Genomic DNA, 24,848 nt, shown 5'->3' with positions numbered 1-24,848 from the left:
TCCTGCTTCTCCAGCACTAGGATACAGCATGCACACTCCATGCCTGGCTTTTTTTTTTTTTTAAATGTGAATTTTGAGGGGCCAAACTGAGATTCTTGTGTTTGCAAGGCAAGACTTTGCTTACCACCCGAGCTCTTTCCTTGCTCAAGCCATTCTGTAAGGTTTAAAAGTGGTTCTGGTGGCAGTCTACTTTTCCATATTCTGCCACTGATGGATGGCCAAGATGTTGCGCCTTTAAGGATATCTGGTACTGGCTATTGTTGTGGCTCATGGATGTCCCAGCTGGACAGGACTGTTTCCCTCTTGTGGCAGCTTAAAACCCAGTAGCAGGGTACAAGAATCCTCTTTCGAGTTGTTGGTCAGGGGAGCCAAAGAGATGACCAAAACAGTACAGGCTTTTACCTTTGGTTGCCTTACAGAGCTTGAAGAGAAGTCCCTGTTGCTGAAGAGACTACATACTGTGAATGTAGGAGTTAGAAAATTGGAGTTAGATCTGATCTGAAGTCATAAAATTTTTTGTAACCACAAAAGCTCTTTAAGCCATTCAAACAACACAGATAGTTAATGCCTATAGCTTTAATAAGTATATTTCTCAACCTTTTATAAATTATATACTTAATTATGACAATTTTATGTAAAGCATTATCACATATTATATCTTTGCTTTTTATGTTAAATATATTGTTTTCCATATTGATAGTTTTTTCATTTTTACCTTTTTATAATTCTTATATATTTTATTTAACCAGTATCCTATTGGTAGACATTTAGATTGTTTCCATTTTTACTATTATAAATGCATGGTGATTAGTATTTTTAACTTTTTATTATTTATTTTGCTGTTCAGGAGATGAAACTGAGGCCTGCATTCATTCTAGGCAAATAGGATTAGTTTTTTTGTGGCAGCATCTTAATGTTCTTTGGAGTTTGTCTCTTTAGGAGCCAGTGTAGTAATAGATACGAGGAGTCCTGTGATGTGCAAGCCTCAGGTACTCATCATACGTGCATAAATTTCAATAAAATACGTGGTTGATAAATTTTCTAAGAGTTAAGGCATAGATTATGGAATACTAAAAATTATGTACATTGCACATTAAATAACTGTTCATTATTGTACAGTTAAAGGAGAAACCGGAAATCAGGATGTTGAGAAAGTCGCTCATCGGAGTTGAAGGTGTGCCAGCTCCTGTTTTCCCATATGAGAATTTAGTCTGTTTCTCCTCTAGAATATCTGTATCTTCCCATCTGTGAAATCTGCAAGGACAAAAGAGCATTGCTGGGGCCTTGCTGGTCCCTGTCACGTGGGGGCTGCCTAGAGGCAGTGGCTCCATAGTGTAACGAATCTGCTGTTTCATATCCTGGCTGTTTCAGGTGGAATGCTTTCATCAGTCAGAAATTCGTGTTTAGTTCAACTAGACAAGAAAATGGAAGCCAATGCGTGGGTCTCCAGTCCCACTAGAAATGCGCTGTCTACTGTAGGAGTTAAGAAGACTACGTGGGATTGCCCTTTGAAGAACCACAAGGAACCAGAACAGAAGATTTACAAGAAGCCTAATCTGGTGGTGAAGCCTTTACAGCTGGTGAGCGAGTAGCGTGCTTCATTGTCTACCAGGCACAGTAGCCAAATGAATGCTTCTTTCAACCAAAATGCTCTTTAGGAAAAAAAAAAATATTTCTAGGAACATCATTCCTTGGAAGAGACTGATTCTTTGGTCCAGTACCACTGTATGTGGCATTTCCTCTCGTTTTCAGTTTTTCATTTCCCGCAGCCTGATTTTAAAGCTTTCCAGAAGGTTAAAATTGAATTTCTCTCCTGATGGCAATGTTGATTTCCATATTCCCCAGACTCAGGGTGGAGCCTTGAAAGCCTCGGGGCTTCAGAGGGTGCAGGAACCCTGCTCTGGTCTAGCCTCCGCAGTGGTCACAAATGCCTTTGTAGCCATTCTCACTTACCTGCTTCATTTAGTCTTTCTTTTTTATTACATCCTCCTCACACATTTTTGTGTTTGAATCTCCTGTTCTGACTTTGTTGTTAATAAGGAATTAGTTTTTGTTCCTCACAGTAGCTGGCTCTTCAGGGGAGTGAGCAGTTTGAGAGCCAGCATGTTGTAGTTTCTTCAGGCCAACAGAAAGGCCTAGAGGAAACAGCACATGTTGGATGAAAGTGCTTGCAAAAGCTTTTGATGGGAAAACGAGTCTGAATTTGATCCACTTGAAATTACCTTTTACTGCTGGTAGGGTTAGGTAGGAGGAGAACCTACCTTACTCCTACTTGAATATTTGAAATGTTGTGTTGCCCATTTTGTTGAGGGCATTGGCCCAATGTTTTGATAGAGTAGCACTTGAAGACTATTCTTAAATGGTGCCTGTACATGGAGCTCCATTCTAACACATCTGAGTCATAATCCATGCTTGAGCCCAAGAATCTTCTGTAATTTCCCAGGCGACTGTAGTGAAGATGACTCATGAAATACAGTTTAAGAGATAGAGTCACAAGATTTGATATGTCTCTCAAAGTTTTATATGATTTCTTTCTCTCCCTGCATTCCCTGTAGCAAGTGGAAACAAACAAACCCCAGCTCAGCTTGTCGGTGGCAATTCACGACATCCCGCCAGATGCTGTACGTGCGAAGAAATTATGCAGACTCCCACCGTTAGATACCAGCACCCTTGTGGGGGTCTTCGTGGAATATATAATCTCTCCCAGTCAGTTCTACATCCGAATCTACAGCAGAGACTCATCAGAATTACTTGAAGACATGATGATTGAAATGCGGTAGGAGCCTCATGCTTGCATTGTGTTCCCATTTATCGTTACTCATTAATTGCCAGGCATTTTGGTCTCAGGATTCCTAAAGTAATGAAAAGCTTTTGCTTGCTGATGCTTATCAGATAGAGGCTTAAACTTCAACATTTTTAAGTATCTGTTGTAAAAAAAATCCACATGTGGCATGGTGACATGATAATAACATTTTTATGAAAAGTAACTTTCTAATCCAAGCATGTACAATAACACTTCATAGCCATATACAGAGTATTTTCCAAATTCCTCCGTGGGTGCCAAAACTATAGATTGTACCAGACTGTTTCTGTGTATGTATACTGTTTTTTGGTATATATACTTCTATATATTAAAATTAATTCATGTATTAGATAGAGTTAGAGAGCCATAAAACAAACAGTAAGATAGAACAGTTATGACCATATGCTGTGGTAGAAGTTGGACTGATAACGACATGATGCGTAATTCATGTAGCTTGAAGGCACTCACCGAGCAGTGAGTCACACACTAGGCTGTGCAGGGTGGGAGGGTGAAGAACTCAGGGCTACTTCGTACAGCATGCAAGTTTGAATTTATGAATTATTTATTTCTTGAATTTTCCATTTAATAGTTTAGTACTGTGGTTAATCTTAGGTAACTGAAACCATGGTAACTGAAAAAATGAATAATGGAGATACTTGCCTGCCTTATAGATACATAACTAAGAAGAGAATGTTTTAATAGCCTTTTTGGAAAATTGCTTTTTGATAATGTCAAATATTGACAAATACTTTATAAAATTAGTTGCAATTTAGAATCTGAATTATGTGCTGTTATTTTAAAATTGATTGGTCTGTGTTAGCCGTTTGAAAAGACCCAGGACAAACCATATAATTGCAGGCCCCAGTACCAATTAAAACACAGGGTGGTTTGTTTCATTATGAATTTCAAGATAAGTAATTGCAGAGCATTTAGGCAAGCATGGGGCTCCTCTGAACATGAAAACAGCCCTGATTGAATTGTATCTATGTGTAGCTTTATAATGTCATGTTTTGATCATTTGTAAAATACTGCTTTACTGAATTATACAGCTCACCCAAATGTAGATATGTTTCATTTCACAACATTGGAAGAGACAAAAAACAAAAACCCACGTTCACTGTGTAAAACGGTATTAACCTGAGATCTGCCTGTCGGTGAGGGATTTGTGGGTGTTGAAATGAACTTAATCTCTGTGAAACAGCCATGCTCTTTATTACTGCCGATGCAATCAGAACAGCATTAACTTTCAGTTTGTTGAATGTCACACTTTTATAAAATCCTGAGTCCTACTTGAAGGTGTGAGTTTTATCATTGAGAATATATAGTCTTAGTTGTTGTACTTGAAGTGAAGTTTTGGGAAGGTGTATTTCAAATACTCTGTGTTAGTGTTATAGGTCCGGGATCATTCGGAGACTCACCAGTCTGCTGGTGAAGACATTTTGACAAAGAAGGGGCTTTGTTCAGATACTAGCACCAGAAACTTACAGCACCAGGACTGTACCAGAGAGCACTTTCAAAAGGCATTTCCGAATTACATTAGTCAGGGGCTAATGCAGTGTAAAGGCAAAACTCAGGAGGCTGCCTACTTCCTGCCTTCATGCAGTCGAGGGCAAGGACACATACTGACGTACTTCTGCCTACCTGTAACCAGGCACATATCCAGCCTATGTGCAGTCATACATACAGCCTTCCGACGTGCAGTAGCGGGAGGCAGGGGAGGCAGCAAGCAAGCTTACAGAAGTGAAAACACAGTTTTTAATCTTTAGATCAGGCAATTACAAGAACTGCCCTAGCATTCCAGGAAGTTATCTGTCCTTGGGCAAGTGGAATTTATGGGTTAGAGGCATTTTTGTTTCATAGTTCTCTTAAGCACAGTAATTTTAAACTTTAAAACATTATCTTTGCCATCGCATGAGTAGTTTTTATTTTTATTTATTTATGTTTTTATTAATTACAGTTTATTCATGTTGTATCCCAACTGTAGCCCTCTCCCTCATCCCCTCCCAATCCCACCCTCCCTTTTTCTTCTCCCATGCCCCTCCCCGAGTCCACTGATAGGGGAGGTCCTCCTCTCCTTCCATCTGATCCCAGCCTATCAGGTCTCATCAGGACTGGCTGCATTGTCTTCCTCTGTGGACTGGCAAGGCTGATGATCAAAGAGCCAGCCACTGAGTTCATGTCAGAGATAGCCCCTGTTCCCCTTACTAGGGAACCCACTTGGACACTGAGCTGCCATGGGCTACATCTGTGCAGGGATTCTAGGTTGTCTCCATGAATGGTCCTTGGTTGGAGTATCAGTCTCAGAAAAGAACCTTGAGCCCACATTTTTTTTTTTCACTCCTTGTAGAGCTCCTATCCCTCCAGGTCTTTCTATCTCCCCCTTCTTTCATAAGATACATGAGTAGTTTTTAAGTGCAAATGGTGTTACATTTAAAATCAATTAGTCATTGCTTTTTTTTTTAACTTGGGTTTTGGTTTGGTTTGGTTTGGTTATTTTCGACATGGTCTCACTATTATGCCAGGATGACCTCAAGCTCACAGAGATCCTTTTGCCATTCATCTCCCAAGTGCTGGGATTATGCTGCTGTGCTTGGTGTGGTTATTGTTTTCTTTCTTTCTTTTACTCTGTTATGTGTCTGTGTGGAGGTGTGTGCATGTGAACACAGGTGCCTGTGGAAGTCAGAAGATAACTAGATAATCCAGAGTTCTATGTCCTGTCCAGCGGGAGTTCAACGAGTTCCTAAGGAGGGGCGAAAAGAATGAAGCAGAGACAAGGAGACACAAAGAATGAGAGCAAGTCTATAATCTGATCTCGCTCTCGTTTATTTGAAAATTTTCACACAACTTTATAGGGAGAAGGCAGGAAGGGAAAATGTGTCAGCAATATAGTTTACAAAACATAACAGGGTGATTAATGATGATACAGAACACCGCAAGAATGTTTACTAAAAGAGATACTACAAGAATGTCAGCGAAGATATCTCAAAATGTCTAGCCTGACACACAGATGTCTCATAGGTTCCGGAAACGTAAATCTCTCAGCTACGACCTTGTTGCAGCTGTCTGTAACTTTCCACTAGCTGGCCTTGGCTCCCGGCAGTGAAGCATTTAGAAATCTAGTTCAGTGTTAGCCGCTGTTTGTGTATGTATGTATATTCGTGTGTTTAAGTATACACATGGGTACATACGGAGACTAGAGGACAACCTTGGGTGCCATTTCTTAGGCGCTGTCCGTGAATATATATGAATTGGAAGCTGTAAGATGAGTTCTTGGAGACAGGCTCCGTGAGACTGGAGTTTGTTAGGCTGGGCCAGCTGCCAGCAAGCCCCACAGACTCACAGGTCTCCGTGCTATCAGTAGAAGCGCTTGCTGCTGCCCAAATAAGCACTTTACCGTCCGACTGGCTCCCCGGCCTGGGTGTCGCTATTAAACTGTACCTGTTCGGCGTCTGGTTGCTGAGGCCCTGGGACTGCAAAGACACGTGTGTAAGGTGTAGTCTTTGTGTGAGCACACTAACGCTGGGGACATAACCAGGGGATAAATGGGGTCGAGTGGGAAGCAGCACTTCTGGTTGGGAAAGCTTCGTAGCTGGTATTTGAGCAAGGCCTCAAATGCAAGGTTTGGCCCGTCGACACAAGAGTGGGTATATTCTGGCACTAGGGTCAACATTAATGAAGTACTGAATGGTGCGCTTTGGGAACAAATAAAGTAGAGTTAGCGCTAGCTAACTGGGAGGACTGGATTTGAAACTGGAAGACAGATGTAAGGGCCAAGTTGTGAGCACCACAGGAAGGCATTGCTTCAGACAGAAATCACTGAAGCCTCTTTTCTTAAAGGTTGGGGGAGGGCCTTCTTACAGTTTGGATATGAAATGTCCCCAAAGGCTCATGTGTTAAAGGCTTGGTCCTCAGTGCACTGTTCAGTGTTTAGCTAAGTGACTGGATCATAAGGGGTCTGACCTGATCAATGGATCAATCCATTGGTGGCTGCATAATTTAGACATTAGTGGGAGGCGGTATATAGTTGAGGTGGGGGTTAACGAGAGGAGCTAGGTCACTGGGAACGTGACCTCGTCCGCTTTTCACCGACTGGCTACCATGAGGTAATAAAAGCTCAGGCTCACCATGTGCTTCCCCTCAGGTTCTGCTTCGCCATGGTGAAAACATAACCGAGCAACCATGACCTGAAGTCCCCGAAACTGTCTTTAGTTGTTTGTTCTGGGTATTTTTGTCACAGTGGGAAAAAACTGATCAGACAACAGATTTATAACGATAACTCCATTCATAGTATAGCAGATGAATGAGGTGAAGAAAAGAAGGTCGATAAACAGGCAGGCCTGTGAGAGACTGCAGAAAGGAGCAAACCAGGGAGAAAGCAGGAAGGTAAAACAGTTGATAAGAAAGGGAATAGAAAGAATTGGGGAGAGGATATGAAATATTTTCACAATGAAGACTGTTGGCTTAGAGATTGAATAGGTATGAGAAACTGCATCTAAAGTGAGCATCAGACAGTTGGCAGTGCAGTCGTGGCAGTCTTAAGATTGTGTGTAGCCATGGTCTCTTCCGGAAATAGTACCAACAGAAACGTGCACGCAAACGTGGGTGCTCCGTGGTGTTAGGGACGTTGGTGTTTTCTGTCTTCTGGTCCAGATAACGTGTTGCCCACTTTGGATGTAGCTTGCCATCACCTGCTAGGTCCCCCTCATAGTTAGTGGGAAGGAGAGGAGAGATGTAGAGGGTACGGGCTATATCGTTGCTTTGGAAGACACAACTTGAAGTTTTCACATTTTAATATTTAAAAAATTGTGATAAAGTATACAGTAATTTCAATTTTGTGTGCTTTTTCCTAGATCCTATTAGCTAGAACTTTTTATTTAAACAGCCACACCTAGATCTTGTAAAGTCCATATGGCTAGTTAAAATTAGATATTTATTAAAATATGGGATAGGGGAAAAAATGAGTAGAAGAGAGGACATTTACAGCATGGCTTCCAGACAATTGAAAAACCAAGCTTTGAAGTTTAGCATGCAGGGTCTTCTAGGGAGAGGCCACCCATAGTGAAATGAGATGTTATAAGAAAGAATGGCACGACTTGAGTGCTTCTGAAGCCTCTGCCCTCATACCTTCCACCTATTTTAACTAAGATTTTGCTGTTGTCTCCATCTTCATCAAAAACTGAAACTCAGAAAGGTACCCCCACCAATCTTTTAAACAAGGGAGTCAGGAGTTGAATTTCGGTTTCTAGTTTAACAAAGAACCCATCTTTTTAAGGTGGAGCCTACCTAAAGACAGGAATAAGAGAGAATTGTGGGGATGGAGTATCCAAGAATGTGAAAGGAGATAGGCTGAAGAGAGACTCCAACATTTGGGAATTAGCAAGCCATCGATGCTTTTTTAAAGGAATGGTTTTAATTGAAATAGAATTGAATCATTTTCCCTCCTCCCTTTCCTCCCACCAGCTCCTCCCTGAAGCCCCTCCCACCCATCTACGGCTCCCTTTCAAGCTGATAGCCTGTTTTCCTTTGCTTATTATTGTTGCTTGCCTATGTATCACAAATATGTACAAACAGTTTGGTTGGTTGTATTGTTTCAGAGCTGACTCTGCACTGGACAACCAATACTGGGGCTCATTACTGGGAGAGGCCAGTTCCCCTCCTCCCGGTTGTTATTGGTTGCCTGCAGCTCTTCGCTCAGGGGTGAGCCCCTATGAGCTTTTCCCTTTCCACATTAATATGTCCCTTGATACTGCCATTGTTCTGGTCTTGTTTGTTTGGTCATTTTTAGGTAAGACTGATTCACAGCAGATTTCCTGGTGTTCTGGCTCTTACAGTCTTTGTGTCCCCCTCTTCCAAGGTCTTCCGTGAGCGATAAATGCAGGAAATTATCCATTTAAGGAAGTTCTGTGGAATGAAGTTAGATTATATTCTATTCAGAGAATAAAGCGGACAATGTCTTGTGAGATAAGAAGTGTGTAATTTTCACACTTAGAAGGAGGTTGTTGATGAAAAGAAAGGATTTGTATAAAGGGGCATTAATAGGCATTGACAAATCAGAGCATATTAGAGTTTTTACTTTTTGCAAAGACTTTATTATTATTTATATATCATCAATAAAAATGATCTTTTTTTTTTTTCTCTTACTCTTTGGGTTTTTCTGTATTGCGGAATTCTACAGGCGCTGTTACTCTAACCAGCTGGTTTCTGATCGGTACATCATGCCAGAATATTTTATCCAACCAGGACATCTCTGCTGTGTAAGGATTTCTGAGGACAAGTGGTGGTACCGGGTTATTATCCACCGAATCCTCGGGAAAAAGGAGGTTGAAGTGTTCTACCCAGACTTCGGAAACATAGGAACAGTCCAGAAGTCCTCGCTGAGGTTCCTCAAGTGAGTTTAATTTAGCAAGAATGCTAGAAAAATGAAATTTTGAATCATGGAACTTTAGGACTGGGATCTTTTGTCTCTTGCCATGTTCCATGCATCCTTCTTTACATCCTTTATCATAGAGTATATTTGGCAGGTGATCATTTAATATCTTTTAAAAATATGTATCTTTACTAACTGTATGTACATGTGTGATCAGATACTCAGAGGGGCTAAAGCTATAGGATTCCCTGGTAGTTGTGAGCTGTGAAATGTGGGAGCTGGGAACTGAACTCGGTCCCTGCAAATCCTGCAATCCTGTTCATTACTGAGCCGTCTCTTCCAGCCCCTCACCACTTACTTTGATGGATGGACTACAGCCTCTCTTGTCTTCTTTCTCTTGATTATTAATTTGCATGGACCATGAGAATAAATTTATTAAGAAAACAACTCAGGGTCATGCTAAGAGGCATACTGATAGGCCAGGGAGCTGAACAGTTCCTATTGGTGCTTTTATATACATGGTGCTCTTCAAAAACTTACTACGTTTTATAATTTATTTCTTAAATTACTTTCAAAGTTCAAGTCATTAGCCTAAAGTGTCGTAAAGGAATTGAAATGGTCTGAATAACAGAACAAGAAATGGATCAGAAACTCAACAAATGCAGTGCACATGCATAATTGAGTAGTCACGTTTGGCTTTCTGCAGATGCTGCTACACGAAGCTCCCAGCTCAGGCTATACCTTGCTCTTTGGCGTGGGTGAGGCCAGCAGAGGTATGTTTGCTTGTTTCTCATTGATCAGCAAAGATTTGGGTGCTTACTTTGTGCCAGTAATGGGTCTGAGTTCTCAGGACACAGAAATAACATGAGAGAGATGACTGTGTGTCATACGAGAGATAGACTTCTGGGCAGCATCTGCGTCCTGTCAGATTTGCTGTCGCTTGCTATGGTATGCGGGAGCAGCAGAGGGAAGTGTGCCTATTTTTGTTCAGACAAATCAAGAAAGGCCTCCCCCAAAGGCAAAAAAGAGAAGACACTGCAGGCAAAGGGAGGGTAGTACAAACACTGAGACATTTTAAGTAGCTCTTGTTGGCCCAGAATGTGGTTGATAACTGGGGTGGATAATCCGTAAACCAGTATCAGTCAGGCACTATCAAATACTGTGCGTCATCACACTTGGTGTACTTACAAATGACTTGCAACACGGTAGTTTATACCAGAGCCGACACAGACGTGCGCAGTGTGTTGTGCGGCAGCTTCAGTGTTGCCAAGCAACAGCGGTTTCTGAGGTCCACTGTACTCTGAGGGGGTGCTGTCGGGTGGGTGCTGTGGAAACAGGGCTGTGCTGGGCGTAGTCGCAGACGCGCAGTTTTGCTCTTGGCTTCTTTGACGGGCCTCCATATCTACGCACCTGCCTTGTGCCCGTGTGCTGGCTCTACTGCTACACTTCTGTGGAAGTCTGGTGTGCTGACCTTTTCAGCATTGCTCTCTGGGCTCAGGGTTGCTCGGGCCAAGCGGCCCCTGCGTGCTTCCTTTCAAGTGAATTTTAGGATTTTTGTTTGTTTGTTTCTATGAAGAATATTATGGGATTTTATTGGGATTAAACTGAATCTGTACACTGCTTTTGTCAAGATGGCCATGTTCAGAATATGTGATATATTCTTCAGAGTAGTAGGAAGATCTCTCCATGTTCTGTGACTTCCTCGTTTCTTTCTTCAGAAGTTTAAATTTTTCACATTTCTGGTTCTATTTTTTTCCTACATATTTTTTTTGATGCTACACTAAGTAGAAGTGTCTCCAAGAGCTCTATCTTAACATGTCTTGTTATTATGTAGAATTGCTACTGAATTTTATAATTGATTTTGTTTCATTCCACTTTATTAATGGTGATCAGTTCTAGACGTTTTCTAGTGGAATTTTGGGTCCTTTATGTAAAAAAGTCATAAATCCTTAAATTTGACTTCTTTGACTATTTCTATTCCTTTAATTTCCTCCCCTATTTCTCTAGCTTAGACATTAACCATTGTGTTGAAAAGGAATGGAGGTAGTGGGCAGCCCTGTCTCTTTATTGGTAGTAATAGTATTGTTTTGAGTGTTTCTTAGGATGATGTTGGCCCTAGCTGGCTTTATCCTGGAGATGAAGGGATGTATCAGCATAAATATAATCAACCTTATAAATGAACTTAAAGACAAAAACCATGTGAGCACCTCAATAGATACAGACAAGGCCTTTGATAAAATCCAATACGTCTTCATGAAAAACGCCCTGGAGTAAGAGCAGAGGGACTGTCTCACCATACTAAAAGCTATATGTGACAAGCCTATAGATATCTTTACAGCGTGGAGACCTTCATGGTGGTAGAACTGAACACCATGGAAATAAATGATAATTCAAGTTGCTTTCTCTTGTCTAGTTAGTTACCAATCACATATTGGCACAGACTAACATGATAATTGGCCTTATAATTTAGACATGAGAGTTTAGCTTCTCATGTTGGATCTTATAAGAAAAGTGAAGCATCTGTGATAAAAGATAACAGTGATTCTAAAGGGTGCTACTAGAAGAAATTCAAAGTGGAAATAATGTTAATAATGTTAATGTTAATAAGTTAGTAAGAGTTTAAGTTGCTTTTCTAATGTACTGCACATTAATTAGAACAAACTTCTTAAACATAATTGTGAGGAGTGCTTCCTCTTGGAATTCACCTTCCTGGCTGATGAAACAGCCTTGGTGGTCTGTTACCATTGCTATTTTAACATAGCATAGATGCTCTGACTTGCAGTCTGTCTTTTTTTAACTTTATGCTTGTGGATGTTTCGCCTGAACATGTGTATGGGTAACAATTACATATAGTTCACACAGACAGCAGAAGAGGGCATCGGAACCCCCAGAACTGAACTTACAGGTGATTTTAACCTCCTTCTGGGTGCTGGGAAATGAACGAGGGTCCTCTGCAGGAGCAGCCCATGCTCTTAACCACTGAGCCATCTGTCCAGCCATCAATTTGTTTCTTAGTATAGATATATATTATGTGATATTATGTTTTGATAATAGTTATAAGCCTTATTACTAAGCTAAAATTATTGGTTACAAAACTAATGGTCACTAAGATAAGCTGTTAGAACTTTTTTTAGACAAAGCCAGAAATTAATTCATCTTTTTCCTCATGAGCTGTCTTAGGTTACCTCATAGTTCATGACCTAGGGGTTCAGTTGTGTGTGTACGTGTGTGTGTGTGTGTGTGTGTGTGTGTGTGTGTGTGTGTAAGCATCCTGGCAAAGCATTGGGCATTAATGTGTTCACTATATTAAACAAAATATATACAAACCCTTTCATCTTAGAATTACTATATTCTTGAAATAAAAATAAATAATAACGAAGTAAATAAAAATGAGCATCATTAGGATGGGGCCTCAATTATTCTGTTCTTTCACCTCTTATCTACTGATCCTTCTTCCTTTAACTAATACAGATGGAGCTCACACCATTCACATGTCCTGTTCCTCTCTCTTCCTTCTCTCCCTCCTGTCTCCTTTCCTTTTCTCCCTCCCTCCCTCTTCTCCATCTCTCCCTCTTTTCTCTTCTGTCCCTCTCTCCCTGTCCCCCATCTCTCTCTCTTCTTTCTTTCATTCCATGTGTGAGAGAGAGGCTTACTAGCCAGAACTATGATCTCAGTAGGAAATGAAACTTTTCAAACCTTGAGTTTAGAATTTTAAGAATGTAGATTCATGAAAAACTAATGTTCGTGTTTAAGCGATACAATTTCTGTCGTTTTATTAGATCTATCCAATTTTATTAGAATGTACATATTAAAGTATTAGACCTAAACTAGTAAGATACTCAATTCTCTTATCTTACCTTAAAAAATCTTATTTAATGGAGCACAGCATAAAAAATGTGACACCATTGTATCTGTAAATCTTAACAAGCCCTCACATATCAAGATTGTATTAACAATTTTACAGATATAGTTATTTTACAATATCTAACATAGTATATTTTTGTCAAAATATTTATTTTGTGTAATTTGCTTTACATAGTACCTTAAAATACGAAGCTTGTAATTTTCGAGTAGTTTGATGTGTGTAGCATGATAAATCGTGTGTTGTTCCAAAATGATCTCTTACACAAAAATACATTTTTATGCTATGTAGTGTAATGAAAATTAACACAGTGGTAAAGTGGATATTCAAGGAATACCTAGTTTCTCTCTGTATATGATCTAATATATAATATGCGGTTACAATAACGTTTCCTTGAAGGAATGAAAGAAAATGAAACACTAAAATTTTAGAAGATGTTTATTTTGTTTTCTTAGAATTTTTATCATCTTCAGAAAAATTGTTATTTAAAAAATTGGTTATAAAAATTATAATAGTGGAGCACATGTCTTTAATCCCAGCACATGGAAGGTGAGGCAGGTAGATCTCTCTGAGTTCAAGGCCAGCCCGGTCTACAGAGTGAGTCCAGGATAGCCAGGGCTACACAGAGAAACCCTGTCTCAGAAAAAAATTATAATAATGTCTATTTGCATCTAATTAGGTATTTCTCCATGGCTCATCCATCCCCACTCTGCCTGGGAACAGCTTTCCTGTACTTGAGCTGTGTTAGTTAGCACTTTATCTCCTGAGGTCATGAGGGGTAAAGGTAGTGAAGTGTGTCAGAACCCAACATTACTTTGTGCTACTTTTTGCTCACACGCTAAGAGGTTGAATGCAGGGCCTCACGCGTGCTGAGCACAGGCTGCTGCTGAGTTACAGCCCCACCTGTGGCACTTACCCTTGTGTTCACCAGGTGTGAGCTCCAGGTTGGCGCTGTCTCCTTGTTTCACCGAGGTTATCGCTAGACCAGGTCTCCTTCCTTTTGGAGAAGGCCCTCGTCAGTCTGGTGGGTTTTCCTTTGAAACTCCTGGGCCATTGCTTTGTCCTCTTTGTCTTTAGCGGTTTTAAAGATTTTTCCATTTGTCCCTTACAGTAGCAGTATGTGTTTGGGTGTAATGTGATACGCTTATGCTTACTTGTGCATGTGAATTTTTTATTTAACCAACTTTGTTCATTGGACATTTAAAAATCTATGGGTTATTCGTTTCGGTTAAACCTTGTGAATTTGAAGCTGTTATTCTTTGATTATTGCCTATGCTCCATATTCATATTTTATTTCCTTTGTTTCTGTCCCTCTCTTTCTGGAACAAAAATTAAAAGTGTTGAAGGTAAGTTTTTCTTCTAAATCTTTTAGATGTCTTCTGTATGTCCATGTCTTTACATAGTAGGCATTTTTTTTCTAAGTTATCTTCCACTGTAATCCCATCTAATCTGCTACTGATTCTATGAAGGTTTTAGTTGTTGTTAATTGTATTTTTACTTTCTGAAATTTAGTTCAGTTGTATCATTTTTTTTAATGTGTGTGTGTATGTGCTTGTGCACACACAGAAGCAGGGGTAAGAGTAGGACAACCCACAGCCACCTTGTGTGACCCATGGTTGAACTGGGGTGGCAGGCCGATGCACAGTGCCTCTACCACTGAGACATCTTGCCGGCCAATCTGTACCAACTTTTGTAGGTCGCTGATCTCTAGAAGAGTTTCAAACTGAGTTGGGTAGTTTTTGATGTTGTTGTTAAGCGTAAGGTTAGCTTTATAATTGGTTTAGAAATGAAAATGTTCTGAATTTTAGGGGGAGTTTCTTTCATGTGGTTTCCACTTGTTCTCAAAATAGTTCATTGTTTCTTCAGGTATTATTTTAGGTACATTTTTACATTTTCATTTAGTTGTGAGTGTATGCACACACGTGTGCCTGAGTGTGTACGTGCGTGTGTGCATGTGTGCATATGCACACATGGATGTTGGAGGACAACTTGTGAGCTTTGGGCCTCTCCTTCCATCATTTGGTCTTGGAGAGCAAAGTGATTGTCAGGCCTGAGGGCAGGTGTTTTCTCCTGTGGGGTGACCTCAGATGTCCCACCCACCTGTCTATATCTTTACCTTTGTGCTGCTGCATCTTGAAAATTTGTGTCAGGGTGGTTAGGTGACGCCTGTTTCTAGGAGGTTTTGTGCTCGCTTGTGCCACGCGCATATGCCCCTGCTATTCTGTAGTGTGCTGCTGCAGGTTAACAACTCAGAGACCGGCACACTAGTCTGGTGGTGTGAAAATGGAGCTACGACTTCCTGTGAAGTTTAGTACATTCGCCTCTTTTTTTCCTGGGAGTGTATCTCACAGAAGTCAGCTTACTGAAGGAGTTCCCTAGGCTCCCGACCTTTGCAGGGCCTGGCTTTTGATGTCTGTCCCGTTAGGACCACCAGAACTGTAGTTCGTATCTTCCCAGATCGGCAGGAACTCTGAAGGCCAAAGCAGATCCTACTCTCCCTTCCATTTTGGCATGACAATTTGTTACCAGCTTATACGTTCATTGACCTTTTGTGATATATTAAAATAATATTTTACTTAGAATTTAAATTACTTTCCTCTGAGGTTAGCCTAATAATCTTTAACTGGCTTTTTTTGTTTTGTTTTGTTTTGTTTTTGTTCTCAAGATAAGCTTTCTTTGTGTAGCCCTGGCTGTCCTGGAACTCACTGTGAAGACCAGGCTAGCCTCAAACTCAGGGATCCACCTGCCTTTGCCTCCTGGGTGCCAGGATTAAAAGTGTGCATGTGTGGCTTTAACTGAATTTTTTTCTTTCTTTTTAAAATGAGAGTTGCTCAGTAGGTAATTACTTAATTTTTTTCTAAAGCTTTTTATTTTCTTTATAAATTAGCATATAGTATATAAAATAGTTTCATTTATGACATTCTCATGCATACATATGCTTTTAAACCACATTTGCCCCATACTTTGTTTTTATTATGAGACTTTATTGTATTTATATGTGTGTTTATTGGGTCTCTAACATTACCCCTTTTGTTCTTATGCCCACCCTGGATTCTACACCTTAGAGAAAAACATGGAGCACTTGTCTTTGTGAGATTGTGCTAATTTACTTAACGGGATGTTTTTTGCGTCCATCCATCTTCCTGCAAACTACATAATTTACTGTTTCTAGGTGCTGACTAAAACTCTGCTGTGCCTGTACAGCACATTTGTGTCATCCCTTCAGGAGGCACACGGCCTCGTAACCTCACTGCCGTAACACACTGTGGTGACCATGTGCATGCGCGCACCTGTCCCTGGAGGACACGGACTTTGATTCTGCGTGGATACCTAGATGCCGTGTGGGTGGGTCATGTAGAATTACCATTTTCACCTTTTGAGGAATCCACACTGGGTTAGTCCAGTTACTCCATGGGGTTAACTGGACAAATCCGCACCCCCAGCAGCAGTTACAAGGGCTTCTTTGTCCTGTGTCTTCTCCAGCACTTGTGGTTTTTCTGGTGATAGCTGTGTTGACTGAGGGAAGGTAGAATCTCCATGTAATTTTCATTTGCATTTCTTTGATGGATGGTGTTTTATTCATTATAAATAAAACAATATTTCTGAAAATGAGTTTTTCATTGGATAATTGTTTCAGTCATGTTTATTTCATAATTTTTTCTTTTTAGTTTCTCATACCCTAAAATTATATATATTTTACATGTTATTCTAGATTTCTAGGATTTTGGTTTTTTTCACTTAAAACTCTAGTTCAGTAGCAAATCACTTTGTATATGATTACTATAACTCATAATATATACTTGTTACATAAGTATATCTCTGTTGTATTTTAGGAACACTGGACATCCAGAGCTATTTTGCACTTCCAGAAGCTGTGTGGTTTGAAGCCATTAGTGGGGGTGGTGGATGAGTATATAGATGGAATCCTTAATATTTTTCTTTGTGATACATCCTCAAATGAAGATGTCTATTTTCATCATGTCTTGAGGACAGAAGGCCATGCTATTGTATGCCGAGAAAATGCCCCATCCAAGGTAGAGTGCATATTTTGTTCAACATGTTTGTTTCAATGCCATAGGATATACAACAGTTTAAAATGGGCAGTTACTAATTTACTCTTCGATGTTAAAGTTATTTTTATAAAACCGTGTTTGTTTCTCAGTTTCTCTCTTAACATGGATATCAAAGAAATAATTGACTCTTTTATATTTGTTTAATAATAAGCTTCACAGCACAATAACTGAGCAATTATTATTTATTCTATTATTTATCTGTTATTCTATTTTTTAACCCCCTAAACTAATCTGGTTTCCTCCCAGTGTATATCCCAGAGACACTTTGTAGCTTTCCTGATCCAGCTCCTTCTCCTGATGACTCTTGGACCTCTCTCTTAGCTCAATCCCCTACGTCTTCTTCTAACCCAATTTTCCTGGCTGGCAGGAAGTCAAGACCTATTCTTTCCCCTGCTCAGAGATTGGCTGTAAACTGCTTTGTTGTCATATCAGGGGACAAATAGCAAGTAGTGTTTACATAACATTGAGACACGAGTTTCTCAGAATAAGGACTGCAACCAGATATGGGCGGGGGGCTACAAAAATCACAATAACCTTATGCTTGTATCTCCCCCTTTAGTCTAATAAAAAGCTCTTTCTCTTAAAATAATAAATATGTAATAATAATTATGAAAGTTACTAGGTAAGATTTACATTTGTTTATCTAGTACTCTTGGATAAAGTACTATCAGTTTCTATCATTCCTAAACAATTTAAGTATAACAGTGAGAGTATAACTGTCTAGACTTAAACCCCATCAAAGACTTAAGAAGGAATAAATATTACCTAAATATGTAGGAAGTTCAGGTAAGCAGCTTCCAAAAGTATAGAAATGACAGAGATATTTGGCTGCTTGGACAATCCCCTAACATTTCTCTGTAACACTGGAGCATCATCTTCAACCATCTGGTTCAGAATATTTGACAGAGTTTTCTGTGAAGTGGGAATTCCAAAGGACTTATCCACCTTGTCCTTGAAAAGTTTGGCAGTTGACTCTCCTGCATCCATTTGTCCAGTTTTGGACAGTATTCTGTCTGTAATTGACAAAAAGGCCTTTTCTAACCAGTGGCTAACTTGCCACATATGAAGCCTTTGAGGCTGTTTGAAATAGAATGGGGTTGCTGCCAGGAGCCAACCTGTCTCATTGTCAAAAAAAAAAAAAAAAAAAAAAAGACTTAGGTTAATAAAATCTTTAAATGCCATATTCTGAAGATCTCTGAGATTTTGAAGACCGTGTATCTATTCTGAATTGTTTTTAGTTACCTTTTAACTTGTCAATCTAGGAAACATTTTGGAATTAACTAAAGTCTAACATGACCATGAGTTTGGTTGTCTGATTATTACTATGCATTTCCTAATTATCCTAAACAGTTGGTAATAGCAGCTTTCAAAGGACTAGAACTTAGCACTGCAGTTTTAAGAATTGCATAGGTACAATACCGTAGCATGTTATAACCAAATATAATCTTAAATCAGTACCAGTGTAGAAAGATTCTACCAGTGTTAAGATTTTTGGATTACTAATGTTCTTTGGTCCAAACACAGATTCAATAATGTATCATTTTACTTATCATTCCTATAACCTACTCCTTTAAAACAGTAACAAACATCTATTACCCATAGAATGACCAAAACCCATCCACTGCCTCTTGGAAATTTAGGGTGTAGTTTTCTTAAATTACTTCCTGCTGACTTGGGACGTAGTTCTTCTTTTTGGCAGCCCAAGAAATTTGAGATACTGTCCAGTCTTAAGAAAGCTAGCTGTAACTTTTGCTGTTTAGTCTCTAAATGCTGAGAAGGTTCTGAGCTTAACTCAAGTCCTGACTAGAAGAGTTTGTGATGCTGGACAATCTATCTAGTTGTTTGGAAGTTGTCCTGGATACAGATTTTCAAGGAACTAGTTGTTGAGGTCGTCTGTGAGGCAGGACCACCTGGGCTACTTATATTTTTTGGTGAATGGTCCTCTTCCTATGCAAAATATATAAACTGTCAAAACTATTACACATTTTGTATTAATATGTATATTGGCTGTGTGCTGAGCAGTTCAGTTGAAGATGATTCTCTGCTTTCTGTTTGAGCAGGTAAAGCATTTGCTTTTCTGTGTAAGTTAATTTGGACTGTATAACCAAACTAAAATAATTTTAAAATATGCCATTTAAAAATAATTTCAAGATAAGTCATGGGGCTTTTATAGCCAAAGATTTATTGGCCATATATAGCTGAAGACACTTTCATGTCTCAGTCAGTCTCAGAACTGTTCCCATGGGGAGGAATCAGCAAATTATGTTACCTGGCCTGATTTAAACACATATATGGGGGTTAGAGAGATGGCTCAGAGGTTAAGAGCACTGACTGCTCTTCCGAAGCTCCCGAGTTCAATTTCCAGCAACCACATGGTGGCTCACAGCCATCTATAATGAGTTCTGGTGCATAATGAGATCCGGTGTATACATAATAAATAAAAAATTTAAACACGCACATATATATCTTTCTGTGACTTCTATATTTAGGCCTTACTTTTTCGAGTTTCTCTTTTGGTCCTGTGTACTTTGCTTTGCCTGAGACAATGTCCCACCTCCTATGTGCTATGTTACATACCTTTCGAAGTGGCCAAGTTGGATTCCCGGAGTCCTGTGAAGTTGTACATTGGCTCCTGTATCCATAAGCCTTTAATTTTATTCTCATCTACTTGTAATTTTAACTCTGGTCCCTTACATTTTATAGCATTTTGCCAAAATACTTGTTTTTTGGTCTTTCCTGAGTTTTTTGTTCTACCTATTGAAGCTTCTCTGGCTTTGATATCTGGGTTGTTAAGGTCTATATTCAGAGCAGTGTTAATTTTTCTGCAGATGAATTTTTTCTGCTGTTGACCTGAGGTGGCTGATTTGAATTTGGTATTGGGGCTTCTTGGGGAAGTTCTTGATAAGGAGTTACCTTGTTTGTCCCTTGTTGATGTCCATTCATCAGTCCAGTGTCGCCCTTTGCCACACCTTCTGCATATTCCAGAAGGCTAGGGCCCTGTTTTTTGTTTTGTTATGTTTTTTAACCTTTAGAAAAAACAATTGTTTCTAGGAATGCCTTGCTTACAATTTTTTTAAATGACCCTGTTTTCCATAATTAAAACATATGGGAGTTTGGTTATCTTTAAAACCTCCAGTGGTGGCTTCCTCATACAAGGTTGAAGAGACAGCCTCTGTTATACCCTACCTATGGGCAGGTTGGACAGTTGGTAACCATCTTCGATAACATCTCTTCATATTTTTATTAGAGATATCTCCTCCTTTACAGCCTCTCTCTAAAGTTTAAGGAGTGTTTATCCGTGTTTTCTATTGTTGCAATCCATCTCTTCCCCATAAGTTCATGGCTATATCTGCCACATATGACCTTAGTTTTCTTATTTGGCCTTCTGGTCCTACACATTTAAGGCATTCTGGACTTTGTTTTACCTGTAACAATGACCCAGTTACTAAGAAGGTGTGTAGATACCCTTTGAAGTAGCCAGACTAGATGCCAGGAATTTTGGGAAATTATTATGACCTCTCCCCAAGTATCCACTAATCCTTCAATCTCAATGTCACCTAACTATAATTTAATTTTGTCATTTATAGTAGTTTGTCAAGATGTCTTTTTTTAATCTTTATCTCTTGTTTTATCACTAGAAACATCTTTATCTCCATTAAATGGTTTGTTTAATTTTCAGTAGTCCTATTTGTACTACTAGGCCTTGAATTTTCTAGTTTTTTTTTTAGAATAATTCTTTTTTGGCAGACAGGAAGTGAATGGCTCATGTTTTCTGTCAGGCCTTGAGCGAAGCCCCTTAGTCATTTTCCAAAATTAAGGAATTGCCTCGGGTATTCCTGGATGACCTGCATTCATCAGCCATATGACCGTTCCTCCCACATCTACATTTCAGAGGAAATCTTTTATCCGAATTATCCCTATTATGAAGAATTTATCCTTAGGAACTGTTTGCTCACAGTCCTTCAGGGAGTGACTTGATTTTTCTCAACCATGGATATGGGCATTTTGTGTTTTAATGTCTCCTGTAGCTGTTTGTCCAACCATAACTGAATCGTGACCATTTGTTTCTGTGTCTGTAGTAGTCATGAAGAGGTATGGATCTTGCCCTCAAGGGTCTAATAATAGCCCTTTGCATTCACCATTCGTACTCTCAGAAGCTAGAGATCCAAGCAGAACTTCTCTAAAATTTGGATCTGATATTGTTCTATTGAGAGCTTGAGTTGATCTCTGTGAAACGTCAGTGAAAGACTCATTTGAACCTTGGGTTATCTTTGTAAATGATCCAGTTTGTCCCTGCTGTTCAGCCTTGTCACAAGCATTTAAGGCCATTGTACGGCATTGTTCTAGGACAGCATCATCAAGAGTAATCCGTCCCCTTAATTCAGAACACCGACCTTCACCTGGTCCTTGACAGGATCAAGGCCTCCAGTCCTGTTTTGTTGTCCCATAAGTGAAGCCTCATCTTCCCACCATGACAGCCACTACAATTTAGGGCCAGTTTCTAGACTGGCTGTCATCAGGTCGCTCTAGTCTTTTGGAGTTATATGATGCTGTGTGAACCAGGAAGCATTTGTTTAACATATGGTGAGTGTAGGCCATAACTAGAACCACACAAATGATTGAGACTCTTTTATGTTTGTTTCATAATAAGCTTCATGACACAGTAACTGAGCAGTTATTACTCTGTTCTTAACCCACTAAGCTAATCTCCCAGCGTACATTCCAAAACTGCTTGCATTTTTTATTTTATTTTATTGATCCAGCGACTTCTGACATTTCTCGGATCTCTCCTGTGGCTCAATCCCCTACTTCCTCCTCTAACTCCTCCTCCCATGGCTGGCAGGAAGTCCAGCCCTATTCTCTTCCCTGCTCAGCGATTGGCTGTAAGCTGCTTTATTGGCATACCAGGGAACAACTGGGAAGCAGCATTTATACAACGTTGAGACAAAATTCTCAGACCAACGGTTGCAACCTGATACGGGGGCGAGAGTAGAGAAAGAAGTTTTTGAATTATACAATAACGTTATGCCTGCCCTTCAATCCTAGAGATGTCTGTTAGGTTCCTGACTTCTTAATATAGAGCATCCTCTTCATTTGCAAGTAACTGTTGAAACCAGGTCGTTACCACCAATAGACAACTCCATATTTTGCTAGTTATTCTTTAAATCGTTGACAAAAACTTGTGTTTAAAACAGGTAATTCAATTTCTCTAATCCCAGAGTATTTAGTTAACTAATGGTTTCCTAGAGAAGAACACCTACATTTCTCATCTTCATGCTATTTTTGTAGCTAAAGAAGTATCAATATGGAATTTTCACCTTAGTAATGTTAGAAAATATGTTTCAGTGCCATTTCAAAGTGCCCGCTTGTTCACCTTCTCTAATTGATTTTATAATTAAATGCTTTATCCTAGGGCTTCAGAGATCTAAACCCATTAGCACTCTACACCAACTCCAGTGGAGTGCCGGGTGATGGGGTCCTAACAGAGCTGGGGCACCCTGCTCAGCAGCACTATTTTAATGAAGACAGGGAGATCCAGCAGCAGTCCAAGGTGAGTGCACCACACAGCCAAGGAAAACGCTTTTCAAATATAATTACTCTCATTAACAATAGTTGTGTCCTCGTTTTGTAGATAGATGAAGCTTTCCAGGCAGAAAATCGGGGAATCTTGCACAGTGACAGTAACAGTGACCTTGTCTCTCTTTGACAGTTTAATCCTTTGCATTCATTCTATTTCCTCCTGAACATTTCCTCTTATGCACCAAATTTTCTTGCTTCCTCTGTGTGGCTGTGGTTCCCCACACTGATTATGGCAATGCCATCCTTTTAAATATATTTTTATTGCATTTATTTATTGTGTGTATGTGTGTAGGCACGTGCATGTCCCAATGCACATTTGGAGGTCAGAAGAAAACTGTGGGAGTTGGTCTTTTCTCTGTACCATGTGAGTCCCAGGATCAAACTTGGCCTGTCAGGCTTGGTGAAGAGTGCTTTTACCCACTGAGCATCTCGCAGCCCTCCATGCCTGTCTTAATGCTCCTGTGCTACTCGGGTTATTTTTTGAGTGATCTTTTTTCATACTCTGTAAAAAGAGCCGGCTCTCCCCACCATGGTAATGATAGTATTATAATACTCTTTCCATTAACATGTATTACTCCAGCTCAAATAAGACTGGAAACAGTTCTTGAGCTAGTGGAGCACCCCAGGCACTGTTTTAGTGCTCCCACAGTAATTTAGTCTTCAGAGCTTCACTGCTCAGGCCGTTGGGCACGAAGGGAAAGTGAAGCGAACAGCAAGAATGGAATGCCTCGTGAACAGAGTAACATACTGCTCCTCTGCCTCTGGCACCCCAGCGCAATAGAGACTGGACTACGAAGATTGGATGCTTTAAATTTAAGAGTAAATGTGTTTTGTTTGCTGGCAAAGGTCTTGTGTGTGTGTGTGTGTGTGTGTGAAATGGAATATAAACTATCCTTTTGTGTGATAGGTACATCTATGTTGGAGATGGTAAAGCCTTTTAAATAAGTATTTACAGGCTATTGAAAAAGAGTCAAAGGCAAGGCCATTTGGACCACTATGATTTTAACTTCTTTTGGAAAGTACGGAAGAGTTAGCCGAGGGTGGGCAGCACATACCAGTCATGCCACCACGTAGGAGCCAAAAGCAAGTTTGAGACTTGCTTAAGCTCCATAGCAAGACTGTATCTCAAACCAACACACAGAGATATGAAAGGCTCCTGCTGTGTTTCAAAGGCAATAGAAAAAACTTAGCTTTCTGGTTATTGTTAAAATGAGTTTGGCTTGGGGCTGCATAAATTGCTCAGTGGTTAAGACCACAGCCTGGGTTTGGTTCCCAACATCCACATCATGGCTCAGCACTGCCTGTAACTTTAGTTCCAGGGGCTCCAATTCCCTTTTCTGGCTCTTCAGGCAAAAAGCATACAATACAATCAAAACATTCGTACACATAAAATAAAAATCATTAAAGTTTTTGAGTGATGCATTTACTTTATGAACGTTGTGCCCGTGTGTAAGTAATGCGGCACAGTGTGCGTGCCCGTGAGATCACAGAGAGCACTGGACCTGGAACTGGAGTCATGGATGGTTGTGAGCCACCGTGGGGATGCTGGGAATCAAACTTGAGTCCTCTGCAAGAGCACATCTCTCCACAGAGCCATCTCTCCAGCCCCCTAAAATTGTTTTTAATTAATTTGGTTTGTTTGGCCTGTAACAAACCTGAATCTTTCTTAATCATTTTTTACTGCACTGGAATAATTGCATTTCATTGTTCTTAAAGAGTGAATTTAATTTGTTGTTTAACCTTTTTAGAATGTCTTATTATCTGTTGGAATCTTCAAATAATCTTAGTTTGGTTCTAGAAATGAAATCCTGCCTTTTGTGCAAAAGAGAAAAACATAGATGTTCTGACTGTGTTTTGACACAGCAGAGCTTCTGTGTGCTGGCTGCATGCACATGGCTGCAGGCTCAGCCTCTTGCTCATCCCTCCTGGTCCTGAGTGTCCTCACAGTGGCCATCCTTTTACTGCATCTCTCAGACATCCTTCCTGGAATGTGCATGGTCTGAGGGTGTGCTGGGAAGACCCCACGGCCATTGCCATGTGTCTGAGGGTGTGCCGGGAAGACCGCACAGCCATTGCCTGGTTGTGTGTTCTCCTCTAGTTCTAGTTGTTGAGATCTGGAACCTTTGGGTTCTTCATGGTTACAGGCTACCTAGTAGACACTTG

General features: G+C 40.0%; 1 protein-coding gene across 1 annotated transcript in view; it reads left to right on the top strand.

Moving 5' to 3' along the window:
* Tdrd5 (tudor domain containing 5) overlaps nt 1-24,848 on the top strand; it is a 66,877-nt gene that overhangs the window by 18,717 nt on the left and 23,312 nt on the right. Inside the window, exons 7-12 of the mRNA XM_021660251.2 lie at nt 1,372-1,580; nt 2,556-2,776; nt 8,979-9,191; nt 9,877-9,943; nt 16,866-17,066; nt 22,519-22,656. Of these exons, the coding sequence (XP_021515926.1) occupies nt 1,372-1,580; nt 2,556-2,776; nt 8,979-9,191; nt 9,877-9,943; nt 16,866-17,066; nt 22,519-22,656 (1,049 nt within the window). The remainder of the gene's footprint in view (nt 1-1,371; nt 1,581-2,555; nt 2,777-8,978; nt 9,192-9,876; nt 9,944-16,865; nt 17,067-22,518; nt 22,657-24,848) is intronic.

The sequence above is a fragment of the Meriones unguiculatus genome, chromosome 11, assembly GCF_030254825.1.
Source record: "Meriones unguiculatus strain TT.TT164.6M chromosome 11, Bangor_MerUng_6.1, whole genome shotgun sequence".
In the NCBI taxonomy this organism is placed as follows: Eukaryota; Metazoa; Chordata; class Mammalia; order Rodentia; family Muridae; genus Meriones; species Meriones unguiculatus.
Note: the sequence above shows the minus strand (reverse complement) of the source record. Positions and strands in the feature narration are given on the sequence as shown.